The sequence below is a fragment of the Hemitrygon akajei genome, chromosome 15 (genome assembly GCF_048418815.1).
Source record: "Hemitrygon akajei chromosome 15, sHemAka1.3, whole genome shotgun sequence".
Taxonomy (NCBI): Eukaryota; Metazoa; Chordata; class Chondrichthyes; order Myliobatiformes; family Dasyatidae; genus Hemitrygon; species Hemitrygon akajei.
In genome coordinates this window covers 41,085,922-41,099,695 of record NC_133138.1, presented here as the reverse complement: position 1 = coordinate 41,099,695, position 13,774 = coordinate 41,085,922, and the positions used below count along the sequence as shown (strand labels likewise).

Genomic DNA, 13,774 nt, shown 5'->3' with positions numbered 1-13,774 from the left:
TGTGTAAAAACAAACAATAAATTGTGCAAACAATTAAAAGAAAAGCAAACAAACAACCACAGAACATGAACCGCAGAGTCTCTGAAAGTAAGTCCACAGATGGAGCCAGGTTTAATGCTGAGGCTGTGCCAATGACTGCAGGCCACAGCCACAGAGTCAGGTTCAACACTAAGGCAAGTAAAAGCCTCTGGGAGCAGTGAGCTAAACTAATCCCTTCTACCTACAGTGTCCATATCCTTCCATTGTACTCACATTCAAAATTCAAGACTGTTTTATGTCGTTTCCAGTACACCAGTGTAAAGGAGAATGAAGTAATTGTTACTCCTGATCCAACGCAGCACGAAAAAAATATAAAGATTACGATAATAACTCTTAAAATACAATGAATGTATATACATACATAAGATAGCTTGTATACACCAGGCACAGCAGTGTCTATGCAAAAGGTGACTGACAGGAAATGATGAAGTAGTGGTGGTTGGGGTTGGAGGCGTGGGTTAGTGGGTGGAGGTGCCTATCTAATCAGAAGGACCTAGTTTATATTAAGGAAGTTGACTCCTATGACAACAACCTTATTGTTTTGACACCTTTCCTTAATCTGCCTGAATATCTGTTTCTCAGTAACTATTGGGGGAATCTGTATATAGTACAATCCTATCAGTGATTGTGCGCAAGACGTATGAGCAGAATTAGGCCATTTGGCCCATCTGTTCTGTTCCATGATTCCATCATCGCTGATTTATTATCCCTCTCAATCCCATTCTCCTTCCTTCTCCCCATAGCCTTTGATGCTCTGACTAATCAAGAACCTATCAACTTCCACTTTAAATATACCCAATGAAATACACACAACGCACACAAAATGCTGGTGGAACACAGCAGGCCAGGCAGCATCTATAAGGAGAAGCACTGTCCTGACGAAGGGTCTCGGCCCAAAACATCGACAGTTCTCCTTATAGTTGCTGCCTGGCCTGCTGTGTTTCACCAGCATTTTGTGTGTCGTTGTTTGAATTTCCAGCATCTGCAGATTTCCTCGTGTTTGCTGTATCAATATCAGAATCAGGTTTAATATCACTGACATATGTCATGACGTTTGTTGTTTTACAACAGCAGTACATTGCAATATAAAATAAAAATCTATAAATGATAAGAAATATATATATATTTATATAAAAAATTAAATTAGTGAAAAAGAGTGCAAAAAAAATGTAGTCAGGTAGTGTATATGGATTCCTTGTCTATTTAGAAATCTGATGGCAGTGGGGGAGAAGCTGTTTCTAAAGTGTTGAGTGTAGGTCTTCAGGCTACTGTACCTCCTCACTGATGGCAGTAATGAGAAGGGGGCATGTCCTGGGTGATGAATGCTGCCTTTTTGAGGCATTGTTTATTGAAGGTGTCCTGGATTTGGCAGTGCCCGTGATGGAGATGACTGGATTTACAACTTTTTCAGCTTTTTCTGATCCTGTGCAGTGGCCCCTCCATACTCAGATGGTGATGCAACCAGTTAGAATGTTCTCTACTGTACATCTATAGAAATTTGCAATTGTTTTTGGTGACATGCCAAGCCTCCTAAAGCTCCTAATAAAACATATCCATTGTCATGCTTTCTTTGTAATTGCATCAATATGTTGGACCTTGAAGATCCTTGAAGATCCTTGAAGATGTTGACACCCAGGAATTTGAAACTATTCACCTTTTCCATTGCTGATCCCTCGATGAGGACTGCTGTTTGTTCCCTTGACTTCCCCTTCCTGAAGTCCACATTCATTTCTTTGGTTTTACTGACACTGAGTACAAGGTTGTTGCTGTGACATGACTCAACCAACTGACCTATCTCACCCCTGTATGTTTCCTCATCACCATCTGAAATTCTGTCGACAATGGCTGTGTCATTGGCAAATTTATAGATGGTTCTGAGTAATCACACCGTGCTCTGTGTTGCTTCCCCTCCCCTCACAGTCCACATGCTGTTGAAGCAGTGAAGATACTTGTGAGTTTAGCCTCATTAACCTTTTCCTTTTTCCCTGTTGCAGGCTGGATGACATGGCTGTTGACAGCGACGAAGAGGTGGATTACAGTAAGATGGATCAGGTGAGAAGGTGGTGGCAAAGGTCAAAACCATAGGGTATAGGAGCAGAATTAGGCCGTTTGACCCAGCAAGTCTGCTCTGCCATTCTTCACGTCCACTCTATCAAAGCCTTTCACTATTCGATAGGTTTCAATTTGGTCACCCCTCATTCTTCTGAATTCTAATGAAAGCAGGCCCAGAACAATCAAACCCTCTTCATGTGACAAGCCATTCAATTCTGGAAACATTTCTGTGAACCTCCTTTGAACCCTCTCCAGTTTCAGTACATCCTTTCTTAGATAAGAGTCTCCAAACTGCTCACAATACTCCAAGTGAGGCCTCACCAGTGCTTTATAAAGCCTCAACATTACATCCTTGCTTTTATATTCTAGTCCTCTTGAAATGAATGCACCACAGACTAAACCTACAAATTATCCTTTAAGGAACCCTGCTCAAGGACCCCCAAGTCCCTTTGCTCCTCAGATTTTTGCATTTTCTCTCCATTTCAAAAATTGTCAATCCCTTCATTACTTCTGCCAAAGTGCATGACCATACATTCACGACACTGTATTCCATCTGCCACTTCTTTGCCCATTCTACTAATCTATCTAAGTCCTTCTGCAGACTCTATACTTCCTCAGACTACCTACATCTCCACCTGTCTTCATATCGTCGGCAAACTTTGCAACAAAGCCAGCAATTCCGTGATCCAACTCATTGACATATAACGTAAAAAGAATCGGTCCCACACAGACCTCTGTGGAACACCACTGGTTACCGGCAGCCAGTCAGAAAATGCTCCCTTTGTTCTCACTCTTTGCCTCCTGCCAATCAGCCACTGGTTTATCTAGGCAAGAATCTTTCCTGTAATACCATGGGCTTGTAGCTTGTTAAGTAGCCTCGTGTGGCAAAGGCCTTTTGAAAATTCAAGTACACAACATCAACCGATACTCCTTTGTCTATCCTGCTTGTTATTTCTTCAAAGAAATCCAACAGATTATTCAGGCAAGATTTTCCCATGAGGTTACCCTGCTGATTATGGTCTGTTTTATCATGTGCCTCCAAGTACCCTGAGACCTCATCCTAAAAAATCTACTCCCAACACCTGAGGTCAACTGAGATCAGACTTACTAGCCTATTGTATCTTCCTTCTGCCTCTTCTTGAAGAGTAGAGTGACACTTGCAGTTTTCCAGTCTTCCAGAACCATTTCAGCATCTAGTGATTCTTGAAAGATCATTACTAATGCTTCCATGATCTCTTCAGACACCTCTTTCATAACTCTGGGGTGTACACCATCTGGCCTGGGTGAATTATCTACCATCAGACAAGTTTCTCTAGAACCTTCTTTACAGTTATGGTAAGTTCTATGCCCCCTAACACCTGGAACTTCCACCGTACTGCTAGTGTCTTCCACAGTGAAGACTGATACAAAATACTTAATCAGTTCATCCACTATTTCATTGTTCCCCATTACTACCTCTCTGGCATCATTTTCCAGCAGTCTGATATCCACTCTTGCCTCTCTTTTATACTTTATGTATCTGAAGAAATTTCTGGTATCTACTTTAATATTATTGGCGAGCTTACTTGCGTATTCCATCTTTACCTTCTTAATAACTTTTTTTAGTTGCCTTCTATTGGTTTTTAAAAGGTTCCCAATCCTTGAACTGCCCACTAATTTTTGCTCTATTGTATGTCCTCTCTTTGGCTTTTATGTTGGCTCTGACTTCCCTTGTTAGCCATGGTTGTGTCATCTTTCCTTTAGAATACTTCTTCCTCTGTGGGATGTATATGTCCTGTACCTTCCAAATTGCTTCCAGCCATCCCAGCCATTGCTGCTCTGCTACCATCCCTGCTGGTGTTCTTTTCCAATCAACTCTGGCCATCTCCCCTCTCATGCCTCTGTAATTCCCTTTACTCCACTAATACTGATACATCTGACTTTAGCTTCTCCTTCTCAAATTTCAGGATGAATTTGATCTTATTATGATCACTTGCCCCCAAGGTGTTTTTTTTTACCTTAATCTCTCTAGTGGGTTCAACTATGAGCTGCTGTAATGAAATTCCCCCTTCTGGAATCCAGCACCAACCTGATTTTCCCAACCTACCTGCAGATTGAAGTCCCCCATGACAATTTTAGCATTGCCCTTTTGGCATTCATTTTCTATCTCTCATTCAAATATAACACTTTGTCCTGTATTCTCTCTTTTCAATTCTGTCTGCCTTTTATTTTGCAACTCGTCCTGCTGACTGCCGTTTTGCCCAATCATCAGCATATTCCTTGCTAGGAGTCTCACTACACATTGCCTCTGTTTGTAAACCAACCACCTCATCTTCAGTATTATCACTCCAGTTCTCATTCCCCTGCCAAATTAGTTTAAACCCATCTGAATAAGACTAGCCATCCTGACCGCAAGGATATTGGAACCCCTCGGGTCCGGGAGTAACCTGTCCCTTTTTTACAGGTCATACCTTCCCCAGAAGAGATCCCAATGATCCATAAATCTGAACGTCAGCCTGCACCAGTTCCTCAGTCACATGATCACCTGCCAAATCATCTTATTCTTACCCTCAGTGGCACAAGCAACAGTGCAGAGATTACTACCCTGGGGTCCTGTTTCTCAACATTGTACCTAGCTCCCAAAAATCTCTCTTCAGTAGGTGAATGAGTGTTGAACCCTGTCACATTAACAGGGCTGCTTGTTAACAAGACTGCCGCTCACTGGATGTTTTTGTTTTGTTTCTCTCACCATTGTCTGTAAACTCTAGAGAGCGTTGTGCGTCAGAATCCCAGGAGATCTGCAGTTTCTGAGATACTCGCCCATCAGGCACCAACAATCATTCCACAGTCACGGTCACTTAGATCACTTTTTTCCCCATTCTGATGTTTGGTCTGTACAACAACTGAACCTCTTAACCATGTCTACATACTTTAATACATTGAGTTGCTGCCACACGATAGGCTGATTAGATATTTGCCCTAACAAGCAGGTATACTAATATAGTGGCCACTGAGTATATAAGTACACTAGACTTTAGCTGTTCTTGCTCCATTAGGACAACAGAGAGAATAATCGATTGGTCCATTGTTATTCTCAGTGGTGGTAAGATTATTCAGTGTATGCCAGCAATCTATTGGATCTTTCATACTCTTCCTCTCCTAATGCATTCATATCTGACCTTGAACAATCTCTCACAGTTGCTATTTCTGTTGCTTTTGTCTGCAGGGTAACAAGAAGGGACCCCTTGGCCGCTGGGATTTTGATACACAGGAGGAATACAGTGAATACATGAACAACAAAGAGGCTTTGCCCAAGTAAGTGTTTGTGTTTACCAGATCAGTGACTGAGAGTAGAGGAGCAGCCTCAGACTGTCCAACCAGTAGCACATGGTGCACGGTCTATCTGTGTAGAACGTAGATGACTGAGGGCAGATTTAATAGAGGTTTACAAAATTATGAGGGGTATAGATAGGCTAAATGCACGCAGGTTTTTTCCTCTGAGGCTAGATGGGACTACAACCAGAGTTGGGTTAAGAGTGAAAGGTGAAAAGTTTTGGAGGAATATGAGGGGTCGTGAGCATGTGGAACTAGCTGCCAGGACAAGTGGTGCATGCAAGTTTGATTTCAATGTTTCAAAGAAGTTTGGATAGGTACATGGATAGTGGGGTTATGGAGGGCTATGGTCTTGTTGCATGTCAGTGGAAGTGGACAGTTGAAATAGTTCGGCACAGACTAGATGGGCAGAAGGGCCTGCTTCTGTGTTGTACTTTTAAGACCATAAGAATTAGGAGTAGAATAGACCATTCGGCACATCGAGTCTGCTCCACCATTCAGTCATGGTCTGATCCAATTCTTCCAGTCATCCCCACTCCCCTGCCTTTTCCCCATACCCTTTGATGCTCTGGCTGATCAAGAACCTATCTATCTCTGCCTTAAATACACCCAATGACTTGGCTTCCACAGCCACTCATGGCAACAACAGATTTACCACACTCTGACAAAAGTAATTTCTCCGCATCTCTGTTCTAAATGGACGTCCTCTTGTCCTAGACTCCCCTACCATGGGAAATAACTGCCATATCTAATCTGTTCAGCCCTTTTAACATTCGGAAAGTTCCTTTGAGATTCCCCTCCCTCATTCTCCTGAACTCCAGGTAATACAGCCCAAGAGCTGCCAGACATTCCTCATTTGGTAACCCTTTCATTCCTGGAATCATTCTTGTGAACCTATTGCTGAATTTTCCTGTATTTGCCATTAGACATAGGAGTAGAATTAGGCCTCTCGGCGCATCAATTCTGCCCAATCACCCATCATCGCTGATTTATTATCCCTCTCAACCCCATTCTCCTACCTTCTCCCTGTAACCTTTAATGCCCTAACTAATCAAGAACCTATCAACCTGCATTTTAAATATACCCAATAGCTTGGCCTCCACAGCCGTCCGTGTCACTGAATTCCACAGATTTACCGTCCTCTGGCTAAAGGAATACCTCCTCATCTCTGTTTTCTAAGGGACGTCCGTCTATTCTGAAGCTGTGCCCTCTGGTCCTAAACTCTCCCACTATAGGAAACATCCACTCATTCTAGGCCTTTTCAGTATTTGATAGGTTTTAATGAGATTCCCCTTATTCTTCTAAACTCCAGTGAATGCAGGCCCAGAGCCATCAAACACCCCTCGTACGTTAACCCTTTGATTCCCAGATTCATCCTCATAAACCTCTCTGGACCCCCTCCAATGCCAGCACATCTTTTCTGAGATAACGAGCCGAAAACTGCTCACAATAGTCCAAGTGTGGTCTGATCAATGCCTTATAAAGCCTCAGCAGTACATCCTTGCTCTTAAACTCTAGACCTCTGGAAATGAATGCACACATTGCATTTGCTTTCCTGACTACTAACTGAACCTGCAAGTTAACCATTAGGGAATCTTTGCACAAGGACTCCCATGTCCATTTGCACCTCTAATTTTTTAAATTTTCTCCCCTTTTAGAAAATAGTCTATGCCTTTATTCCTTCTATCGAAATGTATGACCATACACTTCCCTACACTGTATTCCATCTGCCACTCCTTTGCCCATTTTGCCAATTTGTTCGTCCTTCTACAGACTCCCTACTTCCTCAACACTACCTGCCCCTCCAACTGACTTTGTACTGACTGCAAACTTGGCCACAAAGCCATCAACTACACCATCCCAGTTGTTGATGTATAATGTGATAAGCAGTGGTTCCAATACTGACCCTTGTTGAATATCACTTGTGCACTGGAAATTACATTAAACAATCTTGAAGCTTGTGTAAGTGTATCTCATTTTTCTCACTCCTCTCTGTGCAGAGCTGCTTTCCAATACGGCATCAAGATGTCAGAGGGGCGTAAAACACGACGTTTCAAGGAAACGAATGAGAAGGCAGAGCTGGATCGGCAGTGGAAGAAGATCAGTGCGGTATGTGTGCTACTCATGTCCTGGGTAATAAGCCTGTTCCTCCACATCACAGGCAGCAAGCAACCCACCTGTATATCATTTGTTTATTGTTTTACGTTCTGTCTCTGACATGAAACGTGCTTACTGTTCCAAGTATCGGTGATTAACACCTATACAAAGGTGACATGATGCAGATCGCTGCGAGGTGGGTAGGAGTGGCAAATGTCAGCTCAGTTGCCACGTTTCTCCTCACAATGGCAGCATCCTGCTGAGCCACCAACAACACTGAAAACAGAAACTGCTGAAATGCTTACCAGATCATGCAGCTATGGAGAGGGCAACAGAATTGACCTTCCTGATCAATGTCCTGGCGTTAATAAAACATGACCTCTGTTCTCTACAGTTGAGAAGTGGATACTGGTGAAAATAAAGCAGTATATTGGTTTATTATTGTCACATGTTCTGAGATGCAGTGAAAAGTTTGTCTTGCATACTGTCCATTCAGATCAGATCCGTAGAGTTGGTGGTGAGGAAGGCAAATGCAATGTTAGCATTCATTTCAAGGGGACTAGAATGTAAAAGCAAGGATATAATGTTGAAGGTTTATAAAGTACCAGTGAGGCCTCACTTGGGGTATTGTGAGCAGTTTTGGGCCTCTTACCTGAGAAAGGATATGCTGACGCTGGAGAGGGATCAAAGGAGGTTTACTAAAATGATTCCAGGATTGAATGGCTTGTCATATGAAGACTGTTTAATGGCTCTGGGACTGTATTCACTAGAATTCAGAATAATGAGGAGGGACCTAATTGAAATCTATCGAATGGTGAAAGTCTTTGTTAGAGTGGATGTGGAGAGGTGGTTTCCTATGTCTAGGACTAGAGGACGCAGCCTCAGAATAGAGGAGCGTCCTTTTCCAATGGAGATGAGGAGGAAATTCTTTAGCCAGAGAGTGGTGAAGCTCTGGAATTTATTGCCACAGATGGTTGTGGAGGTCAAGTCATTGGGTATATTTAAGGCAGAGATTGATAGATTCATGGCCAGGTCATGAAGGGATAAGGGAGAAAGCAGGAGACTGGGTCGGAGAGGGAAAATGGATCAGCCATGATGAAATGGTGGAGCAGACTCGAAGAGCCTAATGGCCTGATTCTGCTCCTGTATCTTATTATCTAAATCACCACACAGTGCATTGAGGTAGAACAAGGTAAAACAATAACAGAATGCAGAATAAAGTGTTAGAGTTACCGAGAAAGTACAGTGCAGGCAGACAATAAAGTGCAAGATCATAACGAGATAGATTGTGAAGTCAAAAGTCCATCTTCTACTGATGGACCATCTTCTAATAGTGGGATTGAAGCTGTCCTTGAGCCTGGTTGTACTAGCTCTTGTATCTTCTGCCCGATGCGAGTGAAGAAAATTACCGGGGTTGGAGGGGCCTTTGATTAACATGGCTGCTTTACTGAGGCAGTGACAAGTATAGACGGAGTCCATGGAGTGGAAGCTGGTTTCTGTGTTGCATTGAGCTGTGTCCACAACTATCTACAGTTCCTTGCAGTCACTGGCAAAACAATTGCTATATCGTGGCACAATACATCTAGACAAATACCAATATAGTATGTTCATTTTAAAACATGGTGAGGGTCAAAATCTCTTTCGCCTTCTGAGGAAAAGGGCACGGGTAAGCTTTCTTGGCTTCTATTAGATGAAGCCTCAGTTCAGGATGTTTTGCTCTAAAAGTACATGAGTCTATCTATGATGCACTGAGAGTGAACAGGCCACGTAAGGTACTTTAGAATTGAACACAGTTTAACCCCGTAGGGGAGCACCAAGTGAGCGGCAAATTGAGTTTAGCAATAAACTTCCTGATTCATGTCTCCAATATCTTTCTAATAATTTGTAGATGTGGATTAACGCAGTTTTCCAGATTTAATGTTTAATGGCTCTTTCTGTTTCAGATCATTGAAAAGAGAAAGAAGTTAGAGGCAGACGGGTAAGAGACGTCTTCTGTTTCAATGTTCTGCATTGTACTAACTTAATTGTGACAGTTGTTAAATATCTGGGAGTCTGGGCCAGGGACTCGTGGTTTAGCTCCAATCTCTGGGGCTGGGGACTTGAGGTTGGAGACCTGATTCTGAGAGTCAGGGCCAGGGCTTGAGGTTTAGGACCGATGTCTGAAATTCTGGGGCTGGGGTTTGGAGGTTGGGATCCCAATGTCTGAGAGTCCGGGCCAGGGACTGGAAACTGGAAACACAGTGTCTGAGAGTTTGAGCCAGGGCTGGAGGTGTAGGCCCGATGTCTGAGAGTCTGGGGCTGTGGACTGGAGGTTCTATATGTGCCCTGTCCTGAGGTTGGAAGTGTGTGTGAGAGAGAGGGAGAAATGGAGCTTGTTTTGCTGTTGTTTTCTTTTGTTGGTGTTGCTACTTGTCTTGAACTGCTGAGCATTGTGGGTATGCTATATAGGTACTGGAATGTGTGTCGACCCTTGCCATCTGCCCCCCCGCCCCCCAGCACATCCTTGCTGTGCTGGTTGTTAATGCAAATGGTGCATTTCACTGTATTTTTCAATGTACATGTGATTAATAAATCTGAATTTAGATTAATGAATCTAAATCTGAAACATGGGGGCCACAGTAGCATAGCAGTTCTCTCAGGGTTTTTCAGAGTTCCGAGTTCAAATCCCACACCGTCTGTAAGGTCTCTATGTCCTCCCCGTGAAATGAATGGGTTTTCCCCGACTGCTCCAATTTCCTCCCAGAGTCCAAATGCATACTGGGTAAGTTAATTTCTCATTGTAAGTTGTCCTGTGATCAGGTTAGGGTTAATCGGGTTTGTTGGGTTGCTGGGCAGGAAGGCCGGACTCCATGCTGTGTCACTGAAGTAAATAAATAAGTCTTTCTCAACACCCCAGAGCATCTTTCAGCCAATGAAACAGCTTTCTCAGTGTACTACTTTTTATCGTAGGAAACATAACTGTCATACAGGAAGCATGTGGAGGTTTTGGAGAAGCTGCAGGAGGTTTGTTGGGATGCTGCCCAGGTTAGGGGTGTGATAAAGGAGAGGATGGTGTCTGAAACAGACTGCCAGCGGGGTGATGGGAACAGAGACGATAGTGGTGTTTATAAGGCAGTTGGACACGTGCAGGGAATGGAGGGATATGGATAATGCACTCGCAGTTACCTAGCTTAGCGCCTTGTGACACATCAGGGGCTTGTCCTATCCATTCTAGGGCAGCTCACTCACCTTTGGTCCCACCGGACCTCAGCTCTCACCTGTGGCTCCGGGTAGCTGTTTGCATGCGACAGCGGCCACACCCTGGTTGCTTCGACAGATGGGCTAAACCAGATGAGGGCATACATGCCTGTCCTAGCCTATGAAGTCTGCTCCGGCAGACTGGGTGGATGTGACCTGTAGTGAGACCCAACGGCCAGGAAGGCGGCTCTGCAACGCTCTGTGGAGAGCGAAAGGCATGACAAGGCACTGAAGATGCCATGGTCATCCACTGCAACCAAGACCCCGGTTGCAATGACTACTAGTGCCACTGGACCTGGAGTTCTGAGGTTGAGGGGTCAATTTTTGTATATGTCACCATATACAACCCTGAGATTCATTTTCTTGCAGGCATTCATGGTAAATACAAAGAAACACAATAGAATCAATGAAAAACTGCAAAACAACTAGTTGTTCAATCAATCAATGTGCAAAAGTCAACACACTGTGCAAATGCAAAAAGAAAAAAACAAACAAAATAATAACAATAAATATTGAGAACACGAGATGACATGAGATGAGGAGTCCTTGAAAGTGACTTCATAGATTGTGGGAACAGTTCAGTGCTAGGGTGAGTGAAGTTATCTCCTTTGGTTCAACAGCCTGATGGTTGAGGGATAACTATTCCTGGTTCCTGTACCTCCTTCCTGATGGCTGCTGCAAGAGAGCATGGGCTGGATGGTGGGGGTCTCATAGATGCTATTTTCCTGTGCCAGTATTTCATGTAGATGTGCACAATCTCTTGCGTTTATGTGAAACTTAATTCTTCCATTTGTTGTTTCAACAGTGTCGAGGTGAAGAGACCCAAGTACTGAGTGGCAGAGCAACTGTTCCTACATTCCATGATGCTGATTGCTTGTTGGCGCTGAATTGTGTGCGTGACCTGTCCCAAATAATTTGTTGTCGTCATCATCACAATGTAGAACATTTGAAGAACCCTCACACAATTTGTGTTGATTGTCACATCTTTATTTTGAAACCCGCTGATGACTTTTAAGCTGAAGTTGAATGTGTGTGAGATGGAGGAGGGAGCTGTGAATGAGTTGAAGATTGAACTTTGAATTGACTGGAGGCTTGGTTCTCCTCACATTTATATTCTGGTCTTTGCGAATGGTAGTGAAAAGCTTCAAGCGATTAAATTTCATGAGATATTTAATAGATTTAGACACGTGTGCTGTGTGGTTCATGTCTGACACATTCGTGTTGTGAGGAGAGACTCAAGTTCAAGTTCACTGTCATCTGACTGTTCGTGTGTGTATATATAACTAAATGAAACGACATTCCCCGGGTCCATGGTGCACCTACATAATGTAAATCACACACAGCACATAAACCAAAACACTATACTATAACTAAGTTAATAGACATAATGGATGCCGTGGTAGCGTAGTAGTTGAGCCAAGGTTATTACAGCTCTGTGTCGGAGTTCGGAGTTCAATACCGGTGTCCTCTGGAAGGAGTGGAATGTGGAATAGCTTCTTTCCAGGTGTTGCTATTTCCTCCCACATTCCAAACACATGCCAGTTAGTGTAGGGTACTGTGGCTCCAAGGGCCCATTTTGTGTTGTATCCCTAAATAATTAAATTCAAAAAGCATGTAGTGCAGAGCCCAGGTAAACAATAAACAGCTTGCTGTCCTCGTGATGAGACCTCAGTCGTGGCAGGGAGTATCACAGCCTGAGGGAAGAAGCTGTTACCCAGCCTGACAGTCCTAGTCCTGATGATCCTGTACCTCCGTCCTGGCAGTAGCAGGTCAGAGAGATTGTGGGATGGGTGGTGGGAATCCTCAACAATGCTTTGGGCCCTTTGTCTGCAACGCTGTTGGTAAATGTCACAACTAGGGGAGCAGGGATTCTAACTATTAAACACCCCCTTTGCACTTACGGGATATTACGTTAGGCATTTGTGCAATTATTATTTATTCGATTTATGTGCAATTGTTTCCAAATAAATGCCAATTTGTGTTCAGGGCATGGTGCAGCTCTATAAAACCCTGGTTAGACCATACTTTTGTGCTGTATTATGTTAAGTTCTGGTTGCCTAATTATAGGAAGGATGTGGAAGCTTTAGAGGGGGTCCAGAGGACATTGACCAGGATGCTGCCTGGATTGGAGACATGTCTTTTGAAGATAGGTTGAGTGAGCTGGGGCTTTTCTCTTTGGAGTGTAGAAGGATGAGAGGTGATATCATAGAGGTGTACAAGATGTTAGGAGGCATAGATCAAGTGAACAGGCAGACTTTTTCCCAGGGCAGAAATGGTTAACGTACTTGTTAACGTTTAGAAGAATGGTGGGGGGGGGGGGGGGGGTGGGATCTCATTGAAACCTATCTAATATTGAAAAGCATAGATAGAGTGATAGAGAGGATGTTTCCAATGGTGAGGGGTCTAGGACCAGAGATCACAGCCTCAGAATAGAGGGATGTCCATTTCGAACAGAGATGAGGGGGGTTCTTTAGCCAGAGGGTGGTGAATCTGTGGAATTCATTGCCACAGACAGCTATGTAGGCCAAGTCATTGGGTATATTTAAAGTGGAGGTTGATATGTTCTTGCTTAATCAGGGTGTCAAAGTGGTAAGTAGATAGGAGGGGAGAAGACAGGAGAATGAGGTTGAGAGGGATAGTAAATCAGCCATGATGGAATAGTGGAGCAGACTCAATGGGCCAGAGGCCTAATTCTGTTCCTGTGTCGTGTGGCCTAATACACTTAAATCAAAGTCAATGTTGAGTTTATTCTCACACATTCCGTCCATATCTACACGTGCAATGAAAAACTTACTTGCAGCAATGTCGCAGGCACAGAGCATCAAAAAGGCAATTATGATTTGATCACATATACAACAACGCAAGAAATTGCGGAGTGACCCGATTATTAAAAGGGGCACAGACAGAATGAAAGCACACGGTCAGAAGATTTCTTTCTTTGAACCTAAAACAACAGGAGTAGGAATCAGCCCCTCAGCCTTTCTGGGTTGTCCTCAATCAGTATGATATGGCAGTCTCGATATCAACTTTCTTGTCA

The 13,774-nt window shown here is 43.5% G+C and overlaps 1 protein-coding gene across 1 annotated transcript in view; it reads left to right on the top strand.

Moving 5' to 3' along the window:
• ik (IK cytokine) overlaps positions 1–11,919 on the top strand; it is a 59,107-nt gene extending 47,188 nt beyond the window's left edge. The window contains exons 16-20 of the mRNA XM_073067424.1: positions 2,034–2,091; positions 5,297–5,385; positions 7,404–7,512; positions 9,444–9,478; positions 11,543–11,919. Coding sequence (XP_072923525.1) covers positions 2,034–2,091; positions 5,297–5,385; positions 7,404–7,512; positions 9,444–9,478; positions 11,543–11,570 — 319 coding nt within the window. The 3' untranslated portion in view covers positions 11,571–11,919. The remainder of the gene's footprint in view (positions 1–2,033; positions 2,092–5,296; positions 5,386–7,403; positions 7,513–9,443; positions 9,479–11,542) is intronic.
• Positions 11,920–13,774: the final 1,855 nt, after the last annotated feature.